Source organism: Neoarius graeffei, chromosome 14 (assembly GCF_027579695.1).
Source record: "Neoarius graeffei isolate fNeoGra1 chromosome 14, fNeoGra1.pri, whole genome shotgun sequence".
In the NCBI taxonomy this organism is placed as follows: domain Eukaryota; kingdom Metazoa; phylum Chordata; class Actinopteri; order Siluriformes; family Ariidae; genus Neoarius; species Neoarius graeffei.
This window is the reverse complement of record NC_083582.1, coordinates 19,611,287-19,626,301: the sequence shown is the minus strand read 5'-3', so window position 1 is coordinate 19,626,301 and position 15,015 is coordinate 19,611,287. Positions and strand designations below refer to the sequence as shown.

Genomic DNA, 15,015 nt, shown 5'->3' with positions numbered 1-15,015 from the left:
TCCCTTTATCTTCTGAGCTTTTGGATTACTTTTGTTTTTTGCCGTGGATTGTACATTTTGTAAATAAACTTTTTGATACTTTTCTATTTCCGCCTCACGCCTCTGCACTTGAGTGGCTCTCCCCTGGTGGCCTAGTGGGGGTTTGCTGGATTATCACACCAGCGAACCAGGTTTGAATCCCAGCAAAACCCTAACACCTCGGAGTTTATGCTTTGCAGTTGCCCCATGACATGACACACTGTGTTTATTCCTCTTTAACTTATTAACTAAAAGATGAAAAAAGGCATGAGGGAACTTGTCTTTTGGATGTTCTACAAGATTAAATGTAACTATAAATGGTTCAAAAGCACCATTGTTCTTTAAAGGTGACATACCCTTTGACACAGTCCCCTGAGATCTTTAAGAAATGTCTGTGATATACTGTACAGTGGTGCTTGAAAGTTTTTTTTTTTTGATTGATTGATTGCTTTATTCCGAACAGTAAAGAAGATACAAAAAAATTAAAATAAAAAAATGCAATAATCAAAACACATTGTCATAAACAAACAGAATAGCATAGCCACAAGGCAGTAACATAATAATGTTTGGAAAGGATTAGGAAGAAGTACATAACATCAAATCCTAACCCTCTATACCACTGCTAATCAAATGTCACTTTCCGCCATAATAAACTATATATACAAAAGAAAACATACCAACAAACCGAGACATACTAACATGGTATAATATCGGCCAAATCAAATCATATATACAGATACTTATGTTATGCATATATACACACATACAATACATATATACAGTACATACATATACACATAACTGTACACATCCATACGTACACAGACACCCATAATATCATAATTCTGCATATATATTATATACAATTATGCATATGCATATATACACACATACATACATTTTAGTTTGTGAACCCTTTAGAATTTTCTATATTTCTGCATAAATATGACCTAAAACAACATCAGATTTTCACACAAGTCCTAAAAGTAGATAAAGAGAACCCAGTTAAACAAATGAGACAAAAATATTATACTTGGTCATTTATTTATTGAGGAAAATTATCCAATATTACATATGTGAGTGGCAAAAGTATGTGAACCTCTAGGATTAGCAGTTAATTTGAAGGTGAACTTAGAGTCAGGTGTTTTCAATCAATGGGATGACAATCAGGTGTGAGTGGGCACCCTGTTTTATTTAAAGAACAGGGATCTATCAAATTCTGATCTTCACAATTTTAACACAAAATAACATACTGTTATTGTATGTTTTATGTGATAAGTGTCTTTTTACCTATTACTTTTACCATAATGTATGTGCAGTTTATGTATATTGATTCTTTTAATATGCATCTGACCTTTTAACACCAGTCCATGGACAACAGATGTAAAATAGCCATTTTGGCTACTTCTGGCACATTTACATTTTATGTTTATTAATGTGTACTGTCCATGTCAAATAAACTTAGAAAAAAAACCCACATGTTTGTGGAAGTGTATCATGGCATGAACAAAGGAGATTTCTGAGGACCTCAGAAAAAGCGTTGTTGATGCTCAGCAGTCTGGAAAAGGTTACAAAACCATCTCTAAAGAGTTTGGACTCTACCAATCCACAGTCAGACGGACTGTGTACAAATGGAGGAAATTCAAGACCACTGTTACCCTCCCCAGGAGTGGTCAACCAACAAAGATCACTCCAATAGTCGGTGAGGTCACAAAGGACCCCAGGGTAACTTCTAAGCAACTGAAGGCCTCTCTCACATTGGCTAATGTTCATGAGTCCACCATCAGGAGAACACTGAACAACAATGGTGTGCATGGCAGGGTTGCAAGGAGAAAACCACTGCTCTCCAAAAAGAACATTGCTGCTCATCTGCAGTTTGCTAAAGATCACGTGGACAAGCCAGAAGGCTATTGGGAAAATGTTTTGTGGATGGATGAGACCAAAATAGAACTTTTTGGTTTAAATGAGAAGCGTTATTTTTGGAGAAAGGAAACCACTGCATTCCAGCATAAGAACCTTATCCCATCTGTGAAACATGGTGGCGGTAGTATCATGGTTTGGGCCTGTTTTGCTGCATCTGGGCCAGGACGGCTTGCCATAATTGATGGAACAATGAATTCTGAATTATACCAGATGTTCTGACATTTTCCTTTAAAATTTTAAAGGAAAATGTCAGAACATCTGTCCATGAACTGAATCTCAAGAGAAGGTGGGTCATGCAGCAAGACAACGACCCTAAGGGTAGTATCTCACTGGACTGCAACAGCCTGCGACTAGTTGGAGACACAACAATTGCGATAAAATATGCAAATTAGCGACCATTTTCACTTGGAATCACACTGAATTGATATTCGCATATTTTATCGCAATTGTGTCTCCAACTACTTGCAGGCTGTCGCAGCCCAGTGAGATACACTCGCACTACCTGTCTCATGGAAACTGACTTGAGACGGGTTCGTGACGGCTTTGTGACACCAGCGACGCATTTGCGGCTATTTTGAGAGAAATTTGGTCACACGAATTTTTTGAACATGTTCAAAATTTCAGCGATGAAGGAGTGACACTTTGCGACTCGTGTGAGGAAACTGAGAAGCCCCATGAATGTTTCTAGACACTTTTGAAACTCTCTCGCGAATGACGTTCGCAATTTGTGGCAGCCCAGTGAGATACTGGCTTAAGCACACAAGTCGTTCTACCAAAGAATGGTTAAGGAAGAATAAAGTTAATGTTTTGGAATGGCCAAGTCAAAGTCCTGACCTTAATCCAATCGAAATGTTGTGGAAGGGTCTGAAGCAAGCAGTTCATGTGAGGAAACCCACCAACATCCCACAGTTGAAGCTGTTCTGTATGGAGGAATGGGCTAAAAATCCTCCAAGCTGGTGTGCAGGACTGATCAACAGTTACCAGAAATGTTTAGTTGCAGTTATTGCTGTGCAAGGGGGTCACACCAGATACTGAAAGCAAATGTTCATATACTTTTGCCACTCATCGATATGTAATATTGGATCATTTTCCTCAATAAATAAATGACCAAGTATAATATTTTTGTCTCATTTGTTTAACTGGGTTCTCTTTATCTACTTTTAGGACTTGTGTGAAAATATATGCAGAAATATAGAAAAGGGTTCGCAAGCACCACTGTACTTTTATCAAAATACCACAATGATAAAGCACCAGAGCTCCCTTCTCACCCTGTCTAAACAGCCCTGTTCAAAATGGCTGATTTCATTGCCTTAAATGATAATTAAGCCACTGCTCACCCCCCCTCCTTTCCACTGGCCAATCAGGTAATACTTTCCTCATGAATATTTATTCACAAAGACAGTTCTTCATCCATTAGTGGAGATACTCAGATCAGGGGATGATAAAGAGCTCCACTTGTGACATAGAAAGAGGAGCCAAATCTGAACAGGTTGTTGAAGCACATGTTTTCTGAAATAGGCAGCCCAAAATAAACGGACAGGGTTATCTTATTTCAGAGACTGAGGGTTGGCAAGTACTCTGGATACTCAAATGTATGTACACAAGTAATGAAAAGTGAATTTTTCATAATATGTCTCCTTTAATAAAATAAAAAATTCCAATCATTGGAAAAACATTGTGGTATAAGTAAAATAAAACATGATGTGGTGGTAAAACCATAATATTATCCAGGACAGGGTAGGATGATATGGCCCGACACCAAGTGTTATTGTAAAACACCTCTAAAATAAATACTATATGTTCTATATGAATGTGTCTGTAAACAAGTTGCAATGTAACCATCACACCTGCATGCTGTGGTGCATGCATCAGACTGACTCTGGCGCGCTCTGTAACTATTCACACCTGCACAGGATTAAGGAGCAATCAGTGCACCTATATAAGGACTTGTGAAAGTGCACTGACTCTGCGAAGTATTGAGCTCTTTTAGTGGCACTTTATCGAGCCGTATTCTCATACTGATCTCCTGGTTTCCTGATTCCTGTTCCTTGATTCTGCTTTTGTCTGTGCCTTGGATAGTCTGTTTGCGCCTCGCCCAACCTATTGCTTGTTCACCGTTTATGATTTCTGCCTGCCATTTTGGACTGTTTGCCTGATTAGTATTTTTATAATAAACTATCTAATGCACATACATTTGATTCCAACCCATACTTGACTTCACCCAGCTGACAGTAACCATGATAACATGCATAAATAACAATTTTAGGTCATAACAGTTGTGACAATGCTGCTATATGATCTAATGTTAATCAGTTTTTTCAACTAACTGGAAGTTGCACAGCAGCAATAAAATGAACACAAAGCATGTGTTTATCATATGCATACCTACATGGTTCATGATTTATTAATAAAAAAAACATGAAATTAAGTTTAAACTTATTGTACTGTTGATTTTTCATACAGTTCCACCCCCACATAAACTCATATTTATGTCAGAATCTCTTAAAAGTGGTAACTCATCATCTCAATTAATTTTGATGCAAAAAAAGAGTGAGATTCTCCCCATTACCTCAACCATGATCAACTTCTTCTCCCATGGTTTGTTTCTGGGGTCAGGCCACTGCTGTCCCAGAAAGAAATAGAGTGAGTATGAAGGAGGCTTTCCACCGTTCTGAATAAAGTCCATCATGCCTGGTGGAACAACACACAGTTAAACGTCATTGTCCAACAGGATTCCACTGCAAGAAAAATAAAGTCTGGCTAGCTAGCTAGCTAGCTAGCTAGCTAGTTAGCTAGATAGATAGATAGATAGATAGATAGATAGATAGATAGATAGATAGATAGATAGCATACTTCTGTATCAGGGCTTTACATTAACTTTTTTGCTCACCGGTCACTGTGGCTAGTGGTTTTCCCGAGTCACTAGCCATTCAGCCTTTTCACTCGCCACAATTTTGTTGCCAGGTCAATTTTCTTCACCATGATACGTTAAAGTTTGGAAGACCTAGATTTAATTATGAATGGCAGCGTATAATGTATCTCTACAGTAGCACTCAAGTATTCAGTGCTGTTAAGGTAGCTCCCTGTATGAAAACATGCAACCAATTCAGACAAAAATATAAACAGAGTATTCTGTTTATTGAACTCAAATTCAAGCCCCTTACAATATGAAATATCGTATAATATGAAAAATAACATTCAGTACAACTGAACTGATTCTAATATTAAAAGTCCAATTCAAAACATTTATCATTGAAAAACATTTGATGTTTTGATATGCAAGTATTGTGTATTATCAAGTATTATTATGTATATTATGTATTATCTATTAATAGTGTGTGTGTGTGTGTGTGTGTGTGTGTGTGTGTGTGTGTGTGTGTGTGTGAACATGTGTAGAGAGAGACATTAAATGTCCTCATTACATTCATCATCAGATGAGTCTGAATGGTCCATGAAAAATGGTCTTTGTGACCTGAGGCTTCCAGCAGGCCATAAGTTGATAGCTGGGGCGAGATCAACTTCTTTCCAATCGCGTGAACGTTTCTAAACAGCAGCTCCATCCACTCCAGCTCAGTCGACTTCATGACAGCCAGGGACTGAAAGCAATGCTGTCCTTTAGTGAACCAGCCGTCTTCGCCGGTTTTGATGTTATAGTACCGATGTGTGCATTTGACTTTTCGTGGTCCTTTATAGTTTCGAGTTTAAAATTACTGGTGCCTGTCTTTGCCAGACTTTCTACAGTCTTCGCAGTACATGGTATTTTCGGTTTTGCTATGAACTAGCCAATCTTGCCTGAACTTTCATTTATCATTGAACTGTCTTATCTTCCTATTAGCATCTTGTTCATTTCCATGGCTGTAGCCAGCTATGAGGCCCCCGCGGTCCAGACCTCGGTCATTTTTAAGAGCTGAATAAATCATTTGTACACTAAATATTCAACTGGATGGGGGCGTTGTGGATAAGGTGCCATACCATAAATCCGGGGACCTGGGTTCGATTCCGGCCCAAGGTCATTTCCCGATTCCTCCCCATCTCTCTCTCCTGCTCATTTCCTGTCTCTACACTGTCCTATCCAATAATAAAGGTGAAAAAAGCCCCAAAAATATCTTTAAATATTCAACTGGATAAAAAAGTCTGTGAAGATTCTCAGTCATCCAGGTCGTGGTAAAAGAGAGCAACTGGACTTGCTTGAAGATTCTTGAAGACGTTTCACCTCTCATCCGAAAGGCTTCTTCAGTTCTGTCTGACTGGTAGGGAGCATTAGGTATTTATCCTCTCATGGATGAAAAGCGAGCATCAGGTATTTATCCTCTCATGGATGAAAAGTGAGCTTTTCATCCATGAGAGGATAAATACCTGATGCTCCCTACCAGTCAGACAGAACTGAAGAAGCCTTTCAGATGAGAGGTGAAACGTCTTCAAGAATCTTCAAGCAAGTCCAGTTGCTCTCTTTTACCACCCACAACTGGATAAAAAATAAAGAATACATTAAAACATCTCCGTAAAAAGTGCATTGTTAATTATGTTAAACGCTGATTCTGTCTTCTGGGTCTGTTTCGTGCGTGCGGCTCTGAGACCAAGAACACAAAACCGAATGAGCGTGTGACTCAGGGAAGGAACGCAGTGCAGCAGACACAGGGTTTCCATGATAACCATCAGTGCACTTTCATCAAGCTGTTAAATTTACATTTTCAAAGCAGCGCAGTTGTAGCCAGAGGCGATTCTAGAGTCTGTTGTGGCCCCAAGCAAAAATTTCCAGGGGGCCCTTCTGACCAGTGTTCATCACCAATATGTTATAAATAATCTGACACCAACGAAAAATGTATGAAACCAAAGTTTTTTAAATTCCAAATGTGAAAATATAATGGTAAAGAACAATAAAAACAATAAAAAACAAAATAAATAAGCCCTCGGGCCCCAACTCTCGGGGGGCCAGGGGGCCCCAAGCAGTTGCCTGCCTTGCCTGTTCACAAGTTGTGCATCTGGTTGTAGCCTGCCTTGTTTGTGATTTTAAAAATAAATCATTCGATAAGCCAAAGCAATCGAGTGGAAAGTTTCAACTTATGTTTGCCTTGGATAACTTTGCCTAAAACATGGTGGTGTATACTGATTTTTTTTTCCCAGAATTTTTTTTTTTGTGTAGGTGTAACGGATGCCAGATTGTTAATGTATCTTAGTTCCATAGGCTACATGGTTAGGGTATCTTTTGTCCTCATTGCTTGGGCCAGATCAAACCATTAAACAAGCTTAAATTATTCTTACTCTTGCCACATACATGATTTTTTTTTCAAAACAGATTATATTCAGTTCAAACACCATTAAAAGTAATTTCAGAAATAGATCTCTTGTGTGGCGTGTAATTCACCCCTCTCATTTAAATATGGCGGAAATTTTTTGGTGCGCGCTTTGCGCATCACGGACCTCTGTGATTTTAAAATGCTGCTTCTGCCCTGCTCATCTCTGCCCCTTTTCCCCTGAGCAGCAGGGTTTGAAACTCCAGCTATATGCTGCCACATAGTGCGCTTGTCAGTCATCAGCAACTTTGTTGCTTCGTTCATTAACCGCAGGTAACCGTATCATTGATTTTATCTGAGATGTTAACGAACGTTCTAAACAATTCTAACATGTTGTCAGAATGTTTATGCAGGTGCTCATGGGAGTTGTAGGCACGTAATATTACATTGCAATGCGTTTGTTATATCAGATGCCTTCAGAGAAAACTACAATTAAAATATATTGTCATACCACAGAATAAACCACCCACCAAAGTGGCTAGTGGGACGAAAGTTATTACCCGCCAAAGCCAAATTTTACCCGCATTTGGCGGGTGGGCGGGTGCTAATGTAAAGCCCTGTTCTGTATATCTGTAAATTCTTGACATAAAAAACCCTCTGGGGATTTCCCTCATTAAGTGGTATTACAGTGTCTTGCAAAAGTATTCATCCCCCTTGGTGTTTGTCCTCTTTTGTCACATTACAAGCTGGAATTAAAATGAATTTTTTGGGGGGTTAGCACTTTAAAGGTGCAAATTATTTTTATTGTGACACAATCATTAAGAGGGCGGCACGGTGGTGTAGTGGTTAGCGCTGTCGCCTCACAGCAAGAAGGCCCGGGTTTGAGCCCCATGGCCAATGAGGGCCTTTCTGTGCAGAGTTTGCATGTTCTCCCCGTGTCAGCGTGGGTTTCCTCCGGGTGCTCCGGTTTCCCCCACAGTCCAAAGACATGCAGGTTAGGTTAACTGGTGACTCTAAATTGACCGTAGGTGTGAGTGTGAATGGTTGTCTGTGTCTGTGTCAGGCCTGTGATGACCTGGCGAATTGTCCAGAGTGTACCCCGCCTTTCGCCTGTAGTCAGCTGGGATAGACTCCAGCTTGCCTGCGACCCTGTAGAACAGGATAAAGCAGCTAGAGATAATGAGATGAGATGAGACAATCATTAAGATGAAAAAAACATTAATCTGGAGTGTGCATAGGTATTCACCCCCTTTCATATGAAACCCCTAAATAAGAGCTGGTCCAAACAATTAACTTCATAAGTCACATAATTAGTTGATTAAGATCCACCTGTGTGCAATCAAAGTGTCACATGATCTGTCACATCTGTATAAAATCAACCTGTTCTGGAAGGACCCTTACTCTGCAACACTACTAAGCAAGCAACATGAAAACTAAGAAGCACTCCAAACAGGTCAGAGACAAAGTTGCGAAGTATAGATCAGGATTAGGTTATAAAAACAATCTCCCAAACTTTGAATACGAAGCACCACTAAATCCATTATAGCAAAATGGAAAGAATATGGCACCACTGCAACCCTGACAAGAGAAGGCCACCCACCAAAATTCACAGACTGGGCAGGGAGGGCAATAATCAGAGATGCAACAAAGACACCAAAGAAAACACTGAAGGAGTTGCAAAGATCCACAACGGAGATGGGCATGTCTGTCCATAGGACTACTCGAAGCTGTACACTTCACAGAGCGGAGTTTTATGGAAGAGTGGCCAGAAAAAGCATAAGAAAAAAATGGAGAAAAAAAACTTGTTTGGAGTTTGCCCAACAGCATGTGGCAGACTCCCCAAACAAATGGAAAAAGATTTGGTCAGATGAGACTAAAATTGAACTTTTTGGCCATCATGGGAAATGCCATGTGTGGCACCAACCTAACACTTCCCATCACCCTGAGAACACCATTCCTACAGTCAAGCATGGTGGGTGGCAGCATCATGCTGTTGGGATGTTTTTCATCTGCAGGGACAGGAAAGCTGGTCAGGATTGAAAGAAAGATGGATGGCACAAAATACAAGGCATTTCTGGAGGAAACACTGTTTGAGTCAGCCAGAGATTTGAGACTGGGACAAAGGTTTACATTCCAGCAGGACAATGACCCTAAACATACTACTAAAGCTACACTGGAATGATTGTGGCAGCAGGGGCATGGCCAAGCATTGGTTTGTGAATGGAGGGCGGGGCCAGGGAAGGTGAATGGCAAAGTCAGTACACCTGTTGTCGATTGATGTGGTGTGTGTGTTTGTTGCAGTGACGATGGAGGATAGAAAAGGAGGGAGAGAGCAAAGAGAGGGGATGTCTCCCAACCAGAGCACGCCTGTGTGCATATGTGTGAGCGAGTGAAGAATAATAGTGAAGCTGAAAAGCAAGCAACCAGTAAAAATAAAGGTTTCTGTCAACATCATTTCCCGTTTGCCATGCTTCAGTATTCCACCCACATCAGAAATTTGCAACGGTGGTGCCGAAAGCTGGGTTACTGAAGGGAACCACCCAATGGAGTCCTCCCCACTGAAGTATCTAATTCATACCCTTGCCGCTGCCCAACAGAGCCAGCACCAAGTGCTGACTGCCCTCCAGAAAGAGCAGGAGCAATGTTTCGAAGCCTTGCTGCTGGCCCAGCAGGAAGATCGACAGGTGTTCCGGAATCTGCATGCGTTGGCGGGGTCCTTGACTGCCACCACAGCGGACCCATCCCACGTCACCCTGACCAAGATCAGTACAATGACTTGGAGGCATTCATCACCCTTTTCGAACAAGTGGCCAAAGCGTGGGGGTGGCCGGTTGAGCAATGCATGGCGAGTCTACTCCTGCTGCTGACAGGAGTTTAGAGGCTTAATAGAGTGTATAGTAGTGGGTGGGTCCTGCGATAATACATCACGGGGGTACCCCAGTGTGGCATTGACTAGGGAAGCTGTCACAGAGCCGTCTACGTCAGCACCGTGTCAGGGCAATATGAGGAGTGGGGAATAGCTTGCTCCTCCTTCCTCCCTCCCTCAGGGATTTCCCATTAGAACAGACGCGCGACGAGACTCTCCGTCATGCCTTTGACCAAGTGAGAATAATCGATGATCTCGTTGGCATTTGTGGCATGCCGCACACCACCGACGGACAACCCCGCAAATGCCTGGCCAATAGAACCAGCCAAAAGTGACACCCTCCTTCCTTTACTTTGCCATTATTAAAGATAGGCTGTACCGAGTGACACAGGATACTAAAACCGGCAAACAGTTAACTCAGTTGTTAATCCCAAAGAGACGTAGGAAACTTGTATTCCATGTGGCTCACTTTAATCCAATGGCTGGACATTTAGGACAGGATAAAACACTAGCCCAAATTCTATTGGCCAGGCATTCGCGGGGATGTCCGTCAGTGGTGTGAGGCATGCCGCAAATGCCAACTAGTAAATCCAGTGGCCACCCCAAAAGCGCCTTTGCGCCCTCTCCCTCTTGCGTTGGTGTCAATAGTTCCGGAGAAGGCGGAGCTGGGGCTGGAGGTAAAAACGAAAGTAACGACCCAAACCGCTCTGGTCCCCTGTGGAGACCACTTCTCACCAGCCCAACTCACAGAGGTTGCCAGGTTGCAAAAGGAATTTTCTGACATGTTCTCGCCCCTTCCTGGCCACGCCCACCTCCTAGAACACCACATTTAAATGCCCACAGGAGTGGTGGTGCATAGCCACCCTTACTGCTTACTTGAACATAAAAAAAGGTGGTTCAGGATGAATTCAAAGCCATACTCGAAATAGGCATAATCAAGGAGTCCCATAATGACTGGAGCAGCCCACTGGTTCTGTGTGGCCTACAGAAAAGTCAACAAGGTGTCTAAATTTGACATGTACCCAATGCCTTGTTTTGATGAGCTGCTCGACTGATTAAGTGCTGTTCACTTTTATTCGACACTGGACTTGACAAAGGGATTTTGGCAGATCCCCCTTCACTCCTCTATCCTTTAGAAAACAGCCTTTTCCACACCATTTGGATTACACCAATTTGTCACACTTCGTTTTGGGTTATTTGGGGCTCCAGCTACATTCCAGCAGCTCATGGACAAGATCCTCTGCCCCATGCCACCTATGCAGTGGCTTACCTCAATGACATTCTTATATATAGCAATGACTGGCTGCGGCACCTAGAACACCTTAGGGCTGTCCTAGAGTTGCTGAGGTGAGCGGGTCTCACAGCTAACCCGATAAAGTGTGCAATTGGGCGGGTGGAAGTATGGTATCTGGATTTCCACTTGGGTCATGGGCAGGTGCATCCCCAAATTGACAAGACTGCAGCAATTGCGGCCTGCCTGAGGCCCAAAACCAGAAAGGAGATCAGGCAGTTCCTGGGGCTGGCTGGCTACTATCATAGGTTCATACCTAATTCGTCACCAGCCCGCTGATCTCACTAAAAAGGGAGCACAAGATCCAGTCCAGTGGATGGAGCAGTGCCAACAGGCCTTGACCAAGGTAAAAGCTGCACTGTGTGGAGGGCCACTTGTATACTCCCCTGACTTCTCTCTTCCCTTTATTTTGCAGATGGATGCACTGGACAGAGGGCTGGGGGCCATTTTGTCCCAGAAGGTGGAGGGCGAGGAGCGTCCAGTGCTCTACATCAGGCACAAGCTCTCTATGTGTGAAAATAAGTACAGCACCATTGAGAAGGAGTGCCTGGCCATCAAGTGGGCAGTCCTCACCCTCTGATACTACCTGCTGGGGCACCCTCTCACCCTCTGTTTGGACCATGCGCCCCTCCAGTGGGTCCACCGCATGAAGGATGCCAATGCGTGGACCACCTGTTGGTATCTCGCCCTCCAGCTCTTTAAATTCAAGGTGGTCCACAGGCTGGGTGCACAGATGGTGGTGATGGACTTCCTGTCCCATCAGGGGAGTCTGCTGCAAGCTGGACAGCTCCCCGGCCTGAGTCTGGCGGTGGGGGTATGTGGCAGCAGGGGCGTGGCCAAGCATGGGTTTGTGGAGCGCGGGGCCAGGGAAGGTGACTGGCAATGTCAGTACACCTGTTGTTGATTGATGTGGTGTGTGTGTATTTGTTGCAGTGATGATGGAAGATAGAAAAGGAGGGAGAGAGTGAAGAGAGGGCATGTCTCCTGACCAGAGCACGTGTGTGCACACGTGTGTGAGCAAGTGAAGGATAATAGTGAAGCTGAAAAGCAAGCAACCTGTAAAAATAAAGGTTTCTGTCAACATCATTTCCTGCCTGCCGTACTTCAGTATTCCACCCATGTCAGGAATTTGCAACAGTGGTTTCAAGAGAAACATTTGGAATGACCTAGTTAAAGCCCAGACGTCAATCCAATTGAGAATCTGTGGCATAACTTGAAGACTGCTGTACAACCCATCTAACTTGAAGGATTTGGAGCAGTTTTATCTTGAGGAATGGGCAAAAATCCCAGCAGCTAGATATACTAAGCTAATAGAGACATACCCCAGGAGATTTGCAGGTGTAATTGCAGCAAAAGGTGGCCCTACAAAGTATTGACTTTGGGGGGTGAATACCTATGCACACTCCACATTTCTGTTTTTTCATCTTAATTCTTGTTTGTGTCACAATAAAAAAAAATCCACCTTTAAAGTGGTAGACATGTTGTGTAAATCAAATAGTGCTAATCCCCCAAAAATGCATTTTAATTCCAGTTTGTAATCCGACAAAACAGGACAGACACCAAGAGGGATGAATACATTTGCAAGACACTGTATCTGTAAAACTAAGAGAATGTCATGTAAGAATCTGTATGACTACCACAGAGAATTTTCCTCATATGATACCATATGAAAATTTTACATGCACATTATAATGCTATAATTAAAACAAAAGGGTAAGAAAGAAAGACAAAGAATATTTGAGTGGTTGAACATCAGTAGCCCAGATTAGTTTTTAGATTAAAAAGTATTGGGGTAGCACAGAGACAGGACCTTTTACGATGAAAACATATTTTTATAACTTTCTTTTAATACTTTTTTACTTTGACAAGTAAAAAAAAGCGTTAATAATCACTGATCTCACCTTTAATATTTCAAACACGTTTACTCACCTGACACAAAGTCTTTAAGGGAATAGATGGGCTCGGGGTTGATTTTGGAGAGTGGTCTGGCTGTGGGCCTCTGCTCGTGTTTGTCTAGTCCCCAGTAAACACGAGTGTCTCCCCAGCGATAGCTAAATAGCATGCCGCCCTCCCGCCTCACCTCCAACCCACCCAGATTATTCAAAATTTCCTGGGTTGACTGGGCCTGGGTCTGGTCAAGCATAGACTCTGTGCCGGGGAGCTCCACAACAGCAAGCGGGTTTGCCATCAGTCTAGTGTCTTTCCTAAAAAGAAGCAGAGGCTTCATTCATACTAACTAATGTGTTCTTCCACATTAGAAATAAATAAATGAATAAATAATTTGCTGGCAAAATACCTGAAGTATTTGCTAAAAACTAAAAGGTTAAAAAAATATGAGTTGAAATACAACTACAAATTAGAAAAAGTTGGGATAGTATGGAAAATGCAAATAAAAAAAGAAAGCAGTGGTTTCTACATTTATTTTGACTCGTATTTCATTGCAGACAGAATAAACCCAAGATATTTCATGATTTCTCTGGTCAACTTAATTTCTTTTGTTAATATATGTCAATTCCTGCATTTCAGGCCTGCAACACATTCCATAAAAAATTGGGACAGGAGCAATTTAGGGCTAGTAATGAGGTAAAACAATTAAATAATGATGCCAACAGGTGACTGTAATCATGATTTGGTACAAAATCAGTATCCAGAAAGGCCTCAACTTTATGGAGCAAAGATGGCCTGAGGATCTCCAATTTGTCAACAAATGCATGATAAATTTTTTGAAATGTTTAAAAACAAATGTTCCTCAAAGAAATATATAAAGGGATTTGGTTATCTCTCCCTCTATGGTGCATAATATCATTCAACAGTTCAAGGAATCTGGAAAACTTTCGGTGTGTAAAGGTCAAGGGCACAAACCTAAGCTGAACACCCGTGATTTCTGATCCCTCAGACAGCACTGCATCAAGAACCATCATTCATCTGTAGCTGATATAACCACACGGGCTCGGGATTACTTTGGCAAACCTTTGTCAAGCACTACAATACAGAATTACATCCACAAATACCAGTTAAAACTTTCCTGTGCAAAAAAAGGAGCTTTATGTTAACTGTGTCTAGAAGCACTGTCAAATTGTCTGGGGTGAGAGGCACCTGGGATGGACCATCACACAGTGGAAGCATGCATCGTGGTCAAATGAATCAGTATTCCATGTCTTTTTTTGTAAGAAATGGACACTGTGCGCTCCAGACTGAAGACGAAAAGGACCAACCAGACTGCTACCAGCAACAAGTCTAAAAGCCATGGTCTGTTATAGTATGGGATTGTGTCAGTGCCCTTGGCAAAGGTAACTTGCACTTCTGTGATGGCAGCATTAATGCTGAAAGGTACATTGAAATTTTGGAGCAACATATGCTGCCTTCAAGACAAGATCTTTTCCAGGGAGATTTCAACAAGTCAATGCAGGGTTCCCACTGGCACTCATCACACTCATCATTGATGAACATAATCCATCAGTGATGAAAATTACTAGCAGTCATCACAGTAATGAATGTATTTGTCATATTTATCATAAGTCATCTTTTACAGAAATCCCTCCACAAATCCCTCCATTTGCCAAAATCCAACCCCAGTGAAGAGATGGTGAGAAGTCAGAGTGTAAACAATGAGCACGTGCTTGTGATTGATAAAAATTGACTACATATAATGACCACATGAGCGCCAAGCTTTTGACCATCAC

The 15,015-nt window shown here is 42.0% G+C and overlaps 1 protein-coding gene across 2 annotated transcripts in view; it reads right to left on the bottom strand.

Annotated features, from left to right (window-relative positions):
* Positions 1-15,015, bottom strand: part of irf3 (interferon regulatory factor 3) — a 168,440-nt gene that overhangs the window by 17,864 nt on the left and 135,561 nt on the right. The window contains exons 9-11 of one of the 2 annotated variants that reach the window (XM_060939400.1): positions 13,262-13,536; positions 4,511-4,632; positions 3,110-3,450 (exon numbers count right to left, since the gene is read on the bottom strand). In XM_060939400.1, the coding sequence (XP_060795383.1) occupies positions 3,373-3,450; positions 4,511-4,632; positions 13,262-13,536 (475 nt within the window). In that variant the 3' untranslated portion in view covers positions 3,110-3,372. Of the gene's footprint in view, positions 1-3,109; positions 3,451-4,510; positions 4,633-13,261; positions 13,537-15,015 lie in introns of those variants that run through there. The other variant, XM_060939399.1, reaches the window with a different exon arrangement.